This window comes from Capricornis sumatraensis, chromosome 2, assembly GCF_032405125.1.
Source record: "Capricornis sumatraensis isolate serow.1 chromosome 2, serow.2, whole genome shotgun sequence".
Classification (NCBI taxonomy): Eukaryota; Metazoa; Chordata; class Mammalia; order Artiodactyla; family Bovidae; genus Capricornis; species Capricornis sumatraensis.
This window is the reverse complement of record NC_091070.1, coordinates 73922089-73937348: the sequence shown is the minus strand read 5'-3', so window position 1 is coordinate 73937348 and position 15260 is coordinate 73922089. Positions and strand designations below refer to the sequence as shown.

The following is a 15260-nucleotide window of genomic DNA, read 5'->3' as shown; positions in this document are numbered from 1 at the left end:
CTGGAGAATGAACCCAGGTCTCTCGCATTGCAGATGGGTTTTTTACCATCTGAGCCACCAGGGAAGCTCTAAAATGAAGTACTCATCCAGAAATGATCGAACCCTTGTCTCAGGCTTCTCCTGCATTGGCAAGCGGTCTCTTTACCGCTAATGCCATCTGCAGAGGCAGGGGAGAAGGAGAATAAATGTAGCTGTGCATTCTGAATTACCATAGCTTGAGAACAAGCCAGCTCCCTGTCTGCTTGGCATCTTCAGAAAGGCTGTCTGAAGTTTCTGTCTCCCTACACTCTGTTTGGAAGAAAGTATTTGGTGGGAGCTGGGAGCTGGTGGACGGTCAGAGATGACCCTATAGGAGATCAAGTCTCCAGCACTTTTAGGTTGGCCAACTGAAGATGTTAGGAAGTTCATCCCATGATGGCTCAGCTGTGACACAAAAGTCCCAGTATAGAAGGCAGTAGGATACTGGTCTGGCCTCCAGGAAGGCACTGGCAGGGCAAGACCTCAAGGGACCCAAGGGATTAGGAGCAATTGCTTCTGATCTTCATGGTCTTTCCAAGCCCCTCTCTTCGTAGCAACAGTGGGGGCTTTATCTTATTAAAGCCAAAATTTTTGGGGTTTCATTACATGCATCCAGATATCACCTTCACTGACGTGCTTTTTACTACAGATCAGTTCTAGGATTTTATGCCTTCATTGTCCATGTGAGGAATAGTCTTCATATTCTTTGATTTATCCAGCCTTGTCTGAACATTTAGTCTGATCTTTGAGTTCTACTCTCATCTACCAGAGTTTGGTGTTGGCCTGGTTTCTGAAAACAGTTGATCTGAGAAATTTTACTAAATTGTCTACTGTGGAACAGGGTTAATACGGAATATTTGCCAACTGTTTTGGGGAAAACAAGCTAGATTCTGAGTTCCAGAATGTCAGCATCATCCTTTGCTCATAAAGCCTAGAACCCTTCTGTGGTACCTGAGTATATTTGACTTTTCCTTCAATGTATCCATGCAGATGGGGAAGCACCTTTTTAGGGGCATTGGGAAGATAGGCACATCCTATTATGTAGTGCTCAATGTGGATATTTGATGCCCAAGGGCCTTTGGGGCCCCATACCTGGTGAGAAAGCTAATTATAGGTCACTGTTGAGCTAGAGGAGAGAGTTTTCTAACTTTCTCGATCTTTTGCAACAACCTAACTTGTAAAATTCATCACTGTTGTGACTTTTATAGTTTTTCTCATAAAGACCGAAGTGTTAGCTGTTGCTTTGTTTTAGAGTAAATGGCGGAGTGCTTGACCTGTGAATCTATTAATAGAAAGACTCACCAGTGGAAGCTAGAAATTGGGGGTGGCAAGGACTTTTTTTGCATCCTTATAGACTAAACTGTGGATCATCTCTGGATTGATCTGTGTCAGTGTGTGCATTTGGGATCTACCTTGCCTTTCCAAATATATTGTGTCTCATAGATGAGCTAGAGAAATTCAGAGAGAAGAAGGGTATGTTCCATTTTCTATAGCAGCCATGATGTTGACCATTGGGACATAGTGTCTTTCTATGAAGACTGTGAACTTGTCAGCCTATAAAGTTGTTTGTGATTTCCCGTAGACATGGTGTCCTGATTGAGGGCATATTCTGAGGGCTGTGGAGGATGTAAAGGAAGGTGATCACAATAAAGAAGAGCCAGGAAAATGGAGCTTAACATGAAGTGTGTGCGTGCCTAGGCACTCAGTCGTGTCCAACTCTTTGCAACACCTTGGACTGCAGCCCTCCAGCCTCCTCTGTTCGCGGGGATTCTCCAGGCAAGAATACTGGAGTGGATTGCCATGCCCTCCTCCAGGGGATCTTCCCAACCTGGGGACTAAACCCAGGTCTCTCGCATTGCAGGCAGATTCTTCACCATCTGAGCAAAAAGGGAAGCCCTAAAATGAAATACTCATCCAGAAGTAGTGCTACATTCCTCTTGCTTTCTGCAGTTGGTTTCCAAATGGACATACCACAAGGGTCTGGGCCAGTTTGGTAAGGAAAAGATCCAAATACCTAGGATAGATGTCTGTTATGGGAATTGCCACTCCATTGGGTACATTTTCCATCTTCCATATTTGCTCTTTATATACATCTGATCTGTATTTTTGAAACTGAAAGTCTCGTAGGTTTCTTTGCCCAGATAAAGATTGTGCCTGAACATTTACTGGTTATGTTAAGTTATTTTACTTGAGTGAAAGCTCTTTTATGCTGATATACCTGAAAGGGTAAGCCTAACATGCAAACCTGTCTTATCTATGACTAAAGGGTACATTTTTTGATAGCATGTTGGTATTGTGGAAGTCTAGCAGGTTTGGTGTCCACTTTGTCACTGATCCTAAAATTTGTGTTAGACTAGTTTGCAAAGTCAGGCAGAGTGAGTATACTGGGTATACAACCATACAGTGATGATTGGTGTATCACCTTTATTTCTCTGATGCTACTGCTGTTAGAATACTTAGAGGTTTATAAAAATACTCTTATTTTTTAAAGTACTTACTTACAGGAACCCCTGAAATGATTCCTAAAGCGAGGAATTCTGTTTTTGAGTTTGGATTTTCATATCTTCAAATATTGTTAACATATCAATAGTAGTGTATCAAATGTCACTACTCAGTAAATGAAATATTTATTGAGTATGTTTTTTCCCTAGGGAACTCAGATGGCTGAGAAGACTAGTAGAAATAATGGAAAGAGCTTTGTTATTAATAGTTATAGGTATAATAATGAATGTTAAGAGTCGAGGTCTTAGTGTTCAGTCGTTAACTGGCCAGTCAGGCCATTGAGCCTAAGTTTCTTTATTGTTCTAGAAAGTGAGGGTTAGAATGAATGACACCAAGTGTTGCAGCTCTTGAAGTCTATGGATGTTTTGTCTTAAATGCATTCTGAGAAGGTCTTTGCCCTTAAGAAGTTTCAGCTTTTTTCTAGCTTTCCTTCTTTTGTTTGGCTCAGTTCCAAAAGTAACACGTGCTTATTGTTTACAAAGGAAAATTCAACTGGAATATGTATTATACAGAAAGGATAAGTCTCCTTCAACCCTGCCCTCTGAGAGAGAATCATTCTTAAAATATAATCATCTTGACTTATTTCTATGCATGTATTCGTGTTTTGTGATATGTACACATATGTATGCGCGTATATAGCATGTGCATATATGTGTGTGTACATGTGTGTGTATTATTCATTCTGTACTAAAACTTGATTTTTTTCATGAAACGATTGAGATGATGGGCATCTTTACTTGGCAGTACATACAAAGCTATATTATTTTTTTAATTGAAGTATAATTGATATATAACATTAGTTTCAACCGTACAGTATCATGACTCAGTATTTGTATATGCTGCACAGTGATCACCACCATAAGTCTAGTTAACATCCATCACTGTACATAGTTACAGTTTTATTTTTCTTGTGATGAGAACTTTTAGATCTACTCTCTTAGCAAGTTTCAGTTATGCAGTACAGTTATTACCTGTAGTCACCATGATGTACATACATTATATAAACTACTTTATTTTAAAAAAATGACCTTATAAAATGTCACTAATTGACTATTGTATACATATTAAATATGCATTCTGGCCAAAATGTTAAGTGTTGAATTATATTCAGCTGCAGCTAAAGCTAAATATCACTGTTATAGAATGGATGTACTGAAATACCTGAAAAAAATCTGCAATTTCAAATAAAATTAAAACTTGCTTATGACAGTTTTTAGTGGCCAGGTTTGATTTTGACCATATAGAGGCATTCTCATTTCTCACCACTGTCTGCTGTTAGATTGTTCCTATAGTCTCTGTACCACATCCTACACATTTGTGATGCTTAACAGATGTCAGCTTGGCCGAGGTAGGTGGAGGAGCACAGTATTTAGTTAGTTCTGCCAGAATAGAATACCGGTGAGGGTAATGGTACTCTGCACGATTGTACTTTCTAAGAGTAACTGGATAAAAACTAGGTAATAGACTAGATGAAGATTTATCTCCTCATAAACTGCTGGGTGTGGAGACTTGTTTGATCATGAGTTTCATTGATGGAATCCTCCAAATTGAAGCATTGTGCACTGCCCTTTCCCCCATATTCTTTTCCCTTATGGCTTATTACACAATGTTGAATGTAGTTCTCGGTGCTATAGAGTAGGAATTTGTTGTTTATTTTGCCTATAGTAGTTTGTATCTGCTGATGCCAAGCTCCTAATTTATGCTCCCCCAGCCCTTTCCTCTTTGATAACCACAAGTCTGTTCTCTGTCTGAGTCTGTATCTGTAAATAAGTTTATTTGTATTATCTTTTTAAAGAGCCTACATGTAAGTGATATGATATTTGTCTTTCTCTTCACTTAGTATACTTCACTTAGTATGATAATTTCTAGGTCCATCCATGTTGCTGCGAATGGCATTATTTCATTCATTTTATGGCTCAGTAATATATAACACATGCATACACCATATCTTCTCAATCCATTCATCTGTCGGTGGACATTTAGGTTGCTTCCGTGTCTTGGCTGTTGAAAACAGTGCTGCTGTGAACATTGAGGTTTATGTATCTTTTTGAATTAGAGTTTTCTCCAGATATATTTCCTGGAGTGGGATTGCTGGATCATATGGTAGATCTACTTTTAGGTTTTTTTTTTAATTTATTTTTTTATTGAAGGATAATTGCTTTACAGAACTTTGTTGTTTTCTGTCAAACCTCTGAATCAGCCATAGGTATACATATATCCCCTCCCTTTTGGACCTCCCTCCCATCTCCCTCCCCATCCCACCCCTCCAGGTTGATACTAAGCCCCTGTTTGAGTCTCTTCGCCATACAGCCAATTCCTGTTGGCTATCTGTTTTACATATAACAATGTAAGTTTCCATGTTACTCTTTCCATATATCTCACCCTCTCCCCCCTTTCCCATGGCCGCAGGTCTATTCTCTATGTCTGTTTCTCCATTGCTGCCCTATAAGTAAATTCTCAAGTACTGTTTTTCTAGATTCCATATATGTGCATTAGAATATGATATTTATCTTTCTCTTCTGACTTACTTCACTCTGTGTAACAGGTTCTAGGTTTATCCATCTCATTAGAACTCACTCAAAGGCATTCATTTTTATGGCTGAGTAATATTCCATTGTGTATATGTACCACAGCTTCTTTGTCCATTCATCTGTTGATGGACATCTAGGCTGCTTCCATGTTCTAGCTATTGTAAATAATGCTGCAATGAACAATGTGTCTTTTTCAATTTTGGTTTCCTCAGGGTATATGCCTAGGAGTGGGATTGCTGTGTCATATGGTGGTTTTGTTCCTAGTTTTTTAAGGAATCTGCATACCGTCTTCCACAGTGGCTGTATCAATTTACATTCCCATCAACAGTGCAAGAGTGTTCCCTTTTCTCCACACTCTCTCCGGCAGTTTTTGTAGACATTTTGATGATGGCCATTCTGACCAGTTTGATGTGATATCTTGTTGTAGTTTTGATTCACATTTCTCTAATAATGAGCAATGTTGAGCATCTATTCAAGTGTTTGTTAGCCATCTGTATGTCTTCTTTGGAGAAATGTCTATGTAGGTCTTTTTCTGATTGTGTTGTTTGTTTTTCTGGCATTGAATTGTATGAGCTGCTTATATATTTTGGAAATTAATCCTTTGTCACTTCTTTCATTTGCTATTATTTTCTCCCATTCTGAGGGTTGTCTTTTCACCTTGCTTATAGTATCCTTTACTGTGCAAAAGCTTTTAAGTTTAATCAGGTCCCACTTGTTTACTTTTGTTTTTATTTCCATTACTCTAGGAGGTAATTTTAGTTTTTTAAGGAACCTCCATACTGTTTTCCAGAGTGGCTATACCAGCTTACATTCCCACCAACAGTGTAGGAAGCCTCCCTTTTCTCCACCCCTTTTCCAGAATTTAATATTTATAATTTTTTAAGACATATTAATTCAGTGTTGTGATCAAACTGTTATATATATAACAATCAACAGCATTGGTGCAAAAAGAAAATCTACATTAAAACTCTTTGTTGGAATGCTTTACACTTTCCATAGAACAGAAACTAAAATAACCTGTTATGCAATTAATCACAAGTACAGTCCTCAAGTTTTTTGCTCATACACATGAGTATTGTCTAAAACATGTCTTCTTTAGCACCAAGGCCCTGCCACCACTGTGCTTGGCTGAGTTCACAAACCTGTAGCTTCCCTGTCACTTCTCTCCCTCTCCTTTCCTTCTAAGCTTTGTTTCCTGGCAGTAATTAAAGCCTTCTGCTGCTGCCATAGCTACTGCTGCTGGAACCGCCAGAGCCACCTTGGTTTCGTTGGTTTGGAAAAGTGTTGGCCTCCACCACTATAAGGGCCAAAACTTCTGTTTACAGTTTTCTCCTTTTATGTCCAAAATTTGAAGATTGACTGTAATTGCCAAAGTCACTGTAGCTTCTGCCACCTCCAAAATTGCTTCCATCAGTACCAAATCAGTTGTAGCCATCCCCGCTGCCATCATATCCACCACCGCCACAGCTGCCACCAGAGCCACCTCGACCACTGAAGTTTCCTCCACGACCAAAGTTGTCATTCCCACCAAGACCACCTTCACAACCACCACCAAAGTCTCCAAACCACTTAGACCTCTTTGGCTGGATGAAGCACTAGCCATCTCTTAACCTAGATAGGGTTTTCCTTGCTTCACAGTTGTAGCCATTCACAGTGTGGTATTTCTGGATGACAGTCTTGTCTACGGAATCATGGGCATCAAATCACAAAAGCAGAGCCTCTCTTTTTGCCACTTAGTTATGATTTCAATCACTTCAATTTTCCCATATTATTCAAAATAATCTCTTGCTTTATGTTCTTCAGTGTCGTCTTTAATGCCACCAACAAAAGTCTTTTTCACAGTTAAGTGAGCAGCAGGTCTTCGAGTATCTTCTCTTGAGACGGCCCTCTTCGGTTCCACAGCTCTTCTGTCCACCTTGCATGGCCTAGCCTTCTTGGCCACATCCACCTCCTGCGTATTGGCACGTGTGACAAACTCGAAGCCTCTGGAACACGTGGTGTTTGGATCCCTCAATACCATACAGTCTGTGAGCGTTCCCCATTGCTCAGAATGGCTTCTCAGGCTCTCATCAGCTGCTTCAAAGCCCAGTCCACCAAGGAAGAGCTTCCGTGGCTGTTCAGGCTCTTAGAGACTCTGACTTCAACATGATGGCAGTGGAGCAGGGAGAGACTTCAGTGATGCTTACTTGACAGTGTCCGCAGGCTGAAAGGCTGTGCACTTTTTCGTGCTGGCCGTTCTGATTGGTTCGAGGTGATATCTCATTGTAGTTTTGATTTGCATAATTAGTGATGCTGAATATCTTTTCATGTGCATTGTGCACTGCTTGAAATATTCTTTTTGATACCTAAGATCACATATACCTAACTTTCTAACTTTTTTTTTGCTGCTTTTTGCAATTAATTGATTAGAAAAAAAAATCTGTCATTAATTTTGGCTCCAGAAATGTGGCAGTAGAGCAATGTTGTTGAACTTCAAGAGACACAGAACTGTTTCTCTATCACCTGTATCTCAGCTTTTATTGCATTACACCAACTTCAGCTTTGTTGCAATAGAATGGGATTTTTATAACACAGGAAAAATGTGAACTCTCAAGGTGCATCAGTTTTGTTTAAATCCCTCTTTTCCCCCTTCCCCCATTTTCATCAGATTCTAGTGAATAAATTACTTCATAATAAATAATCATTGGATTTAGCAGGCCTTCTATTTTGCTATTGTTATCTACAAAGTAGAAAATTATGGGATTTTGTTACTGTTGTTCAAGCAGCCTATATAATAAACACTAGCTGCAAAGTAGACTATTATGGAATTTTGTTGCTGTTATTCAAACACCTTATGCAATAAACACTAGCTTGTCTCCATCTTGTTTGAGAATATGGTGTAAGTAAACAGCAAGGCAGTTCCACAGCCTCTTATACGTCATGAAATTAGTCTTTGAAGAAAGAGAAGGAAGAAAATGCTATACTCGTTTTATGCTTCTGGTTCTATTCATTATGCTCTGCTTTAATTACTTTCTGAACACTCAGCTGGTGAGCATCTAAAACTTTGAATGCTTATGACTCCTGAGACACAGTTCACCCTGTTTATTCCATGTCAGCGACAGTTGGCTTTCCCTGTTCTTCACTGGGTTCCATTCTGTACTTCTTCATTCTGATTCATACTGTTAGTGTGAGAGACAGGAACTCTCTCAACCAGAGAGTAAAGCAGGAGCAGAATTGGATGCTTTGTGAATACATCATGCTTCCTTATTTAAAGGAATCCAAATGCCTGATGTACAAGACATAGGAGTAACACATTTACTAATGCTACCATTGTTTTGTACGTCTTGATATAAGAAGAGTTTTGGTAACATGTTTTCTAGAAGTACTCTTGATTCTAGGAGTTGTAATTTTGACAAATCTGGACACTTTCATCTTTAGTGAGAGAATTAGAGAGGTTGGCATTCTTTGTTGAAGATTAATTGACTGTTGGTATGTGGGTTTATTTCTTGGCACTCTGTTTCATTCCATTGATCCGTATATCTGTCTTTGTATAATACCAATACCATACTGTTTTGATTACTGTAACTTTGTAGTACAGTATTGTCTGAAGCCTAAGAGCACTGTGCCTCCCGCTTTACGTCCATCAGGATTGCTTTAGTAATTTGGGGTCTTTTATGGATCCATGTAAGATGTTCTTCAGTAGTCATTTAACCCGCTTATTTTTTTAAGATTAGCCTCTATGTGCTTCATTAGGATTTTAAAATTGTGTTGTTTTGAAGTTTGATTACTGTAAACAAAAAGTGCTTAAATATCTATTTTTTTCACTTTCTTTTCTTTGTATTTTTTTATGTGAGTATTTGGCATCAATCAAGAATGACTTCTTGGTCAGAGAGACAATTACAATACGATATCACTTATATGTGGAATCTAAAACACAATACAAATGAACTTATTTACAAAACAGAAGCAGAATCACAGACATAGAAATCAAACTTACAGTCACAAGAGGGGAAAGGGGTTTGGGAAGGGATAAATTAATAGTTTGGGATTAGCAGATGCAAACTATTATATACAAAATAGACAACAAGATCCTACTCTGTAGCACAGGGAACTATGAATATCTTCACTATCCTGTAATAAAATCATAATGGAACAGAAAAAAATGACTTTATGAAGGTCATTGTGATTTTTTATAGTTTTTCCTATTTTTTAAATTTTTACATTGCAAAAACCACAAGATTTGTGTCTGATAACTGGATTTTTTTTTAATGGCTCTCAAAAAATTTTAAGCTCATAGTTCTCCAAGCCAGGCTTCAACAGTAAGTGAACTGAGAACTGTTCAAGCTGGATTTAGAAAAAGCAGAGGAACCAGAGGTCAAATTGCCAACATTCTTTGGATTATAGAAAAAGCAAGAGAGTTCCAGAAAAACATCTACTTCTGTTTTATTGACTACACCAAAGCCTTTGACTGTGTGGATCACAACAGACTCTGGAAAATTCTTCAAGAGATGGGAATACCAGACCACCTTACCTGACTCCTGATAAATCTTTATGTAAGTTAAGGAGCAGCAGTTAGAATCAGACATGGAACAATAGACTGTTTCAAAATTGAGAAAGGAGTATGTCAAGGCTGTATATTGTCACCCTGCTTATTTAACTTCTATGCAGAGTACATCATGCGAAATGCCAGGCTGGATGAAGCCTAAGCTGGAATCAAGATTGCCAGGAGAAATATCAGTGACCTCAGATATGCAGATGACACCACCTTTATGGCAGAAAGTGAAGAACTAAAGAGCCTCTCGATGAAAGTGAGAGTGAAAAAAGCTGGCTTAAAACTCAACATTCAGAAAACGACGATCATGGTATCTGGTCCCATCACTTCATGGCAGATAGATGGGGACACAATGGAAACAGTCACAGACTTTATTTTCTTGGGCTCCAAAATCACTGCAGATGATGACGGCAGCCATAAAATTAAACAACGCTTGCTCCTTGAAAGAAAAGCTATGACAAACCTAGACAGCGTGTTAAAAAGCAGAGGCATTACTTTGCTGACCTTTGTCCATCTAGTCAAAGCTATGTTTTTCCCAATAGTCATGTATGGATATGAGAGTTGGACTATAAAGAAAGTTGAACCCCAAAGAATTGAAACTTGTGAACTGTAGTGTTGGAGAAGACTCTTGAGAGTCCCTTGGACTGCAAGGAGATCCAACCAGTCCATCCTAAAGGAGATCAGTCCTGAATATTCATTGGAAAGACTGATGCTGAAGCTGAACCTCTAATACTTTGGCCACCTGATGCAAAGAACCGATTCATTGGAAAAGACTGATGCTGGGAAGGATTGAAGGCAAGAGAAGAAGGGGACAATAGAGAATGAGATGGTTGGATGGCATCACCGATGAAATGGACGTTATTTTGAGCAAGCTCCAGGAGCTGGTGATAGACAGGGAAGCCTGGTGTGCTGTAGTCCATGGGGTTGCAGAGTCGGACATGACTGAGCAACTGAACTGAACTAAATAATTAGCAGGGTTGAGCATCTTTTCATGTGCTTTTTGTCTGTCTGTATATGTCTTCTTTGGAGAAATGTCTATTTAGGTCTTCTGCCCATTTTTTGATTGGATTTGGTTGGTTGGTTGGTTGGTTGGTTGGTTCACTCTTCTCTCTAGTTTTCTGTTATCTTGGTCTCATCTCCTGATATACCTGATGGTTTTTAATGAATTTTGGATACTGTATATAATATATAGTAGAGATAATTCTAGGCTGTTGATAATGTCATTTTTCTCCAAGAAGTATTTACTTTTGCTTCTTTTAGTCAGAATCAGAGATTGAGTTGATTCACTCCTTTGCCCCAGACTTTGTGAGGCTCACCTCTTCTCCTTCATCCCTACTTCTAAGATGTAGTCCTCAAGGGTTTCATCTAAAAGTTTTGATTTTCCAGGACTCTTCTTCACCCATGGGCCCTGAACTCCCGTTTTTGTCCACCCAGTGCCATAAAACTAGTGGAAGTTCTCGGTAGTTTTACAACCTCCTGGCTATTACTTGATGCTTAATTTTTTAGTCTCAGTATCACTTTGGAAACTAAACTCAAAGGGAAAAGCAGTTCTAAATGTCAGACTCACCTCTGTGCTTTTCTTCAATCTGGGAACTTTGTCCCTCACATCCTCACTGCCTTGTAACTCTCTAATGTCTTCAGGTAGATTTTTTGGGATGGTGGTAGGGGAATGTTCCTAGTTGTTTTCTGTAAGAGCATGATTTCCAACAAGCTGTTTTCCACTGTTGGAAACTTACCTGTATTTGAAGTTGAATATTTAGATATTAAAAATACATAGAGCATGCCTCGTTTGCATTACTGTTATCTAGGATGACAGTGGATGAGATGGTCGGATGGCGTCACCGACTTGATGGACATGAGTTTGAGCAAGCTCCAGGACTTGGTGATGGACAGGGAAGCCTGGCGTGCTGCAGTCCATGGGGTTGCAAAAACTCAGACACAACTGAGCAACTGAACTGATGACTGATGATATCTAGTACTGATTACACAGTATAGGATCCTTGCAGTCATAGGATCATTTTTAATATAGAAGTTCATGAATGCCAGAAGTAACACTATTTCATAAAATATTCAGCTGTTTAACCAAGTTTTTTTAAAATCTGCCAGATTGATTTTTTACTTATTCATGACTCATTTCATATATACATATTAGCCACTTGTATTTCTTATTCTCACCCCCTTTCCTGTTTTCCTACTAGGTGGTTTTGTTCTGGTTAATTTGCAGAAGTTCTTTGTATGTGAGAGACAGGCCCTTTGCCTATATGTGCTACAAATGATAATCACTGGCAAATATGGTTTGTATGACTGCTACATTTTAGGGTATTTTTAAAGGTTTTTTCTTTGTAACCTTTCTATAGTCCTTTTAAAATACCAATATTGCACAAATATTTATGAAGTATCCACATAGAATCACAATACATATATGTATACACACACTTACATATCCACATGCACAGACAAGACCTTGTCAATTCAGATCCTTTATATCATACTTTGGGGAGATCAAATTGATTTGCTAGTGACTAATGATTGTGATTTTATCCTTCCTCATGATAAAGACTGATGTTCTTGGTCTGTTTTACCTTGAACTTGATCTTGTCAGGTGTTAGATGCTGGAGGTTTTATCTTTATCTCTTTAATTTGGAATTTTATCTTTGTCTCTTTAATTTGGAATTCTTCCCTTCTTTTCCCCCCCTTTTAAGTTAGAAGTAAAGAATGGATTCTATGGTTAAGTAACCTGAGAGATATCATAGGAAGAAGTGGGCCTGTACCTGAATCTTGAAATATAAATAGGATATGAATGGGTAGAAGTGTGTGGGTCTTCAGACAAGGGAGAAGGATTAAAAGAAAAATGAGGATAGGATAGAAAATGAAGTATGTTCAAAATGTGAAAAGAGGCTGACTCTGGAGCAAAAAGTCTGAAGAAATAGGAAGTAAATGTGCATTAATGAGGTAGGACCACATTTTGGAGGATCCTGAAAGCTAGGTAGAGAAATAATTCTTTGCTTATAAATTAGCTATCCCTAATGCAAACAGGCAAATACACATTTACAAAATAAGCCTTGTGTCAGGCTCCTTGTGCAGAATCATCTGTCAAGCTTGTTTATCTTGATTCATTTTCCTTTATTCCAGGAGCTCATGCTCATTCCAGCCATGCGTCATGATTCACATTGACTAATCTAAGGCACATCCTTTGGGTTTTATTTTGCATCTGACATTCTTACCAGGTGATTTTTGGAGTGATGGTTGAGGTTGGTAACCTCACTTCAAAGAGATATTTTAAGTCATCATATTATGGGTCAGTGGAGAATTGCTTTCCTTCAGTTCTGGTTTTCTCCTTCCTTTTCTACTTGCCTATCCCCAAAATTATACATATCAGTTTCCTTGCATACATTATAGAGAGATGAAAATATGCTTAAAATGGGTAGATGGCCATGTCTGCAGGCCTGGACTGTTAAGCTGTTTCTCAAGTGTGTAGGATGGTGGCTTGTTGAGAGTTGAATAAAACAATGAATACAGCTGTCAACAATATTTTCAAGTGCACAGGTTGCTGTGGAAAGATGTGGACCGGGACCTTCTATTAAATGGTATCACCAAGTTTGGGGTGGTCAGCTCTTCAGAAACAGCACTTTTCCTTCCAAAGGGAAATTCAGAGAACTGAGTGTTCGCCTTTGGCTTTGATATAAAGTCGTGTGTTTTTTTTCTGTTCCCAGGGGACTCCTTCTCACAGTTTCGGTTTGCCGAGGAGAAAGAGTGGGATGGTGAAGCGTCATGCCCCAAACAGGTAAGGCAAAGCTTTGTGTTGAATGTGGGTTGGCTCTTCTCAAGGATAAAGACCAGCATCTTTCGCACTGTTGTTTAGACGGAGTCTTCACATAGAGAAGAGTCTAGTACTTCGTGTACAGTCTCAGTTACCTAAATTGCTCAGAAAGTTTTCAGGGAGCTTAAATTTTACAAGTTCTTGGAGCTGGAGTTGACCTTCCTACCAGGCCACTGTGTGAACTCCTCATACAGTTCATCTGTGACTATAGTTCATACAGACTGGGTTGCAGAGTCGAAGGTTATGGTTATGATTTTGAGTGGATTACCTTGCCTTCCACTTTTTCCCTTTCTGTGAAAATTCCTCCTAGAATTAGTTGAGAATTCAGTTTTTTCCTCCCGCACTGTTTTTGGTATTACATAAGAGAATCCTTAACTTCGTAGTTTTAAATAACTCTTTGATCTATAATTGGGAGCAGAAAGCTATAAAATAAGAACAAGTATCACAGTCTCTCAATGAGTCCATAAAGCCCACACACTTTAATTTCTTTGTATTCCTGCCTTATTTTCTTCCCTAAGGAGTTTTGATGATTCTCCAAGCAGGATTTAACTGATTCTTTTCATATGAGAGATGACAGGTATTCTCACCCTGTAAAAATGCACAGAGAATGAATTGAGTGGTGGTTTGGCATATGCTCCTCAACCCCAGGGCTGGAGCATACTGTCGGGTACAGTGATCAGATAGTCTGCCCACAGCTTCAGACAAGAGACCAAGCCGCAGACCTGATGGGCAAGGTGTGGTCCTTTCCTCCCCATTCTGCTGTCAGCTCAGTACATGCACAACAGGTGACTTGCACTCCTAGGTGGACTGGTGTTATGTTCAGTTGTTTGGGATGGACATTTACTTTTCAGAAAGACAGAGGGGAGGGAAGTGACTTGTAAAATAACTGCCTGTCACTTTACAAAGAGTATGTATTACAACATAGAAAAAGTTGGAAATTAAAAATATTCGTTTATCTTGAGCCTGTTTGGGATGTACCTGAGCAGAGCCATTACTTTGCCAACAGAGGTCCGTCTAGTCAAGGCTATGGTTTTTCCAGTGGTCATATATGGATGTGAGAGTTGGACTATAAAGAAAGCTGAGCGCCGAAGAATTGATGCTTTTGAACTGTGGTGTTGGAGGAGACTCTTGAGAGTCCCTTGGACTGCAAGGAGATCCGACCAGTCCATCCTAAAGGAGATCAGTCCTGGGTGTTCATTGGAAGGACTGATGTTGAAGCTGAAACTCCAATACTTTGGCCACCTGATGTGAAGAGCTGACTCACTTGAAAAGACCCTGATGCTGGGAAAGATTGAAGGTGGGAGGAGAAGGGGACGACAGAGGATGAGATGGTTGGATGGCATCGACTTGATGGACATGGGTTGGGGTGAACTCCAGGAGTTGGTGATGGACAGGGAGGCCTGGCGTGCTGTGGTTCATGGGGTCGCAAAGAGTCGGACACAGCTGAGCAACTGAACTGAACTGAGTATGGTTGAGAGTTGTAGGACAAGTTAAAAAGAGATTAACAGAATTTAGTGAAAGCCAAATAACTCGCATTTCAACTCCTTAGAACCATGTTGGCTAAAAGAGAACATTTTGGTTATCTTAAGATTTTCAGATGATTCTAAGGTTCTTCATTCATCAAAATACTGAGCACTTGTTCTTTATTATATATTCTATTAGATGCCTATTATTCAAAGATGAATGAGACAAAGCTCATGCTTGTTCACCACCCTAGGCCCCTTGCCTTAGCATAGTGGTAGATGACATGTGGTAGATGATCAATAAATATTTAAATGATAAATGAAAAAGAATGCAACGTAAGACAATTGGTATAATGCTACTGCTGCTAAGTCGCTTCAGTCGTGTCTGACTCTGT

The 15260-nt window shown here is 39.2% G+C and overlaps 1 protein-coding gene across 1 annotated transcript in view; it reads left to right on the top strand.

The window, feature by feature from the left end:
* AVEN (apoptosis and caspase activation inhibitor) overlaps nucleotides 1-15260 on the top strand; it is a 175550-nt gene that overhangs the window by 151989 nt on the left and 8301 nt on the right. Inside the window, exon 3 of the mRNA XM_068992837.1 lies at nucleotides 13296-13366. Coding sequence (XP_068848938.1) covers nucleotides 13296-13366 — 71 coding nt within the window. The remainder of the gene's footprint in view (nucleotides 1-13295; nucleotides 13367-15260) is intronic.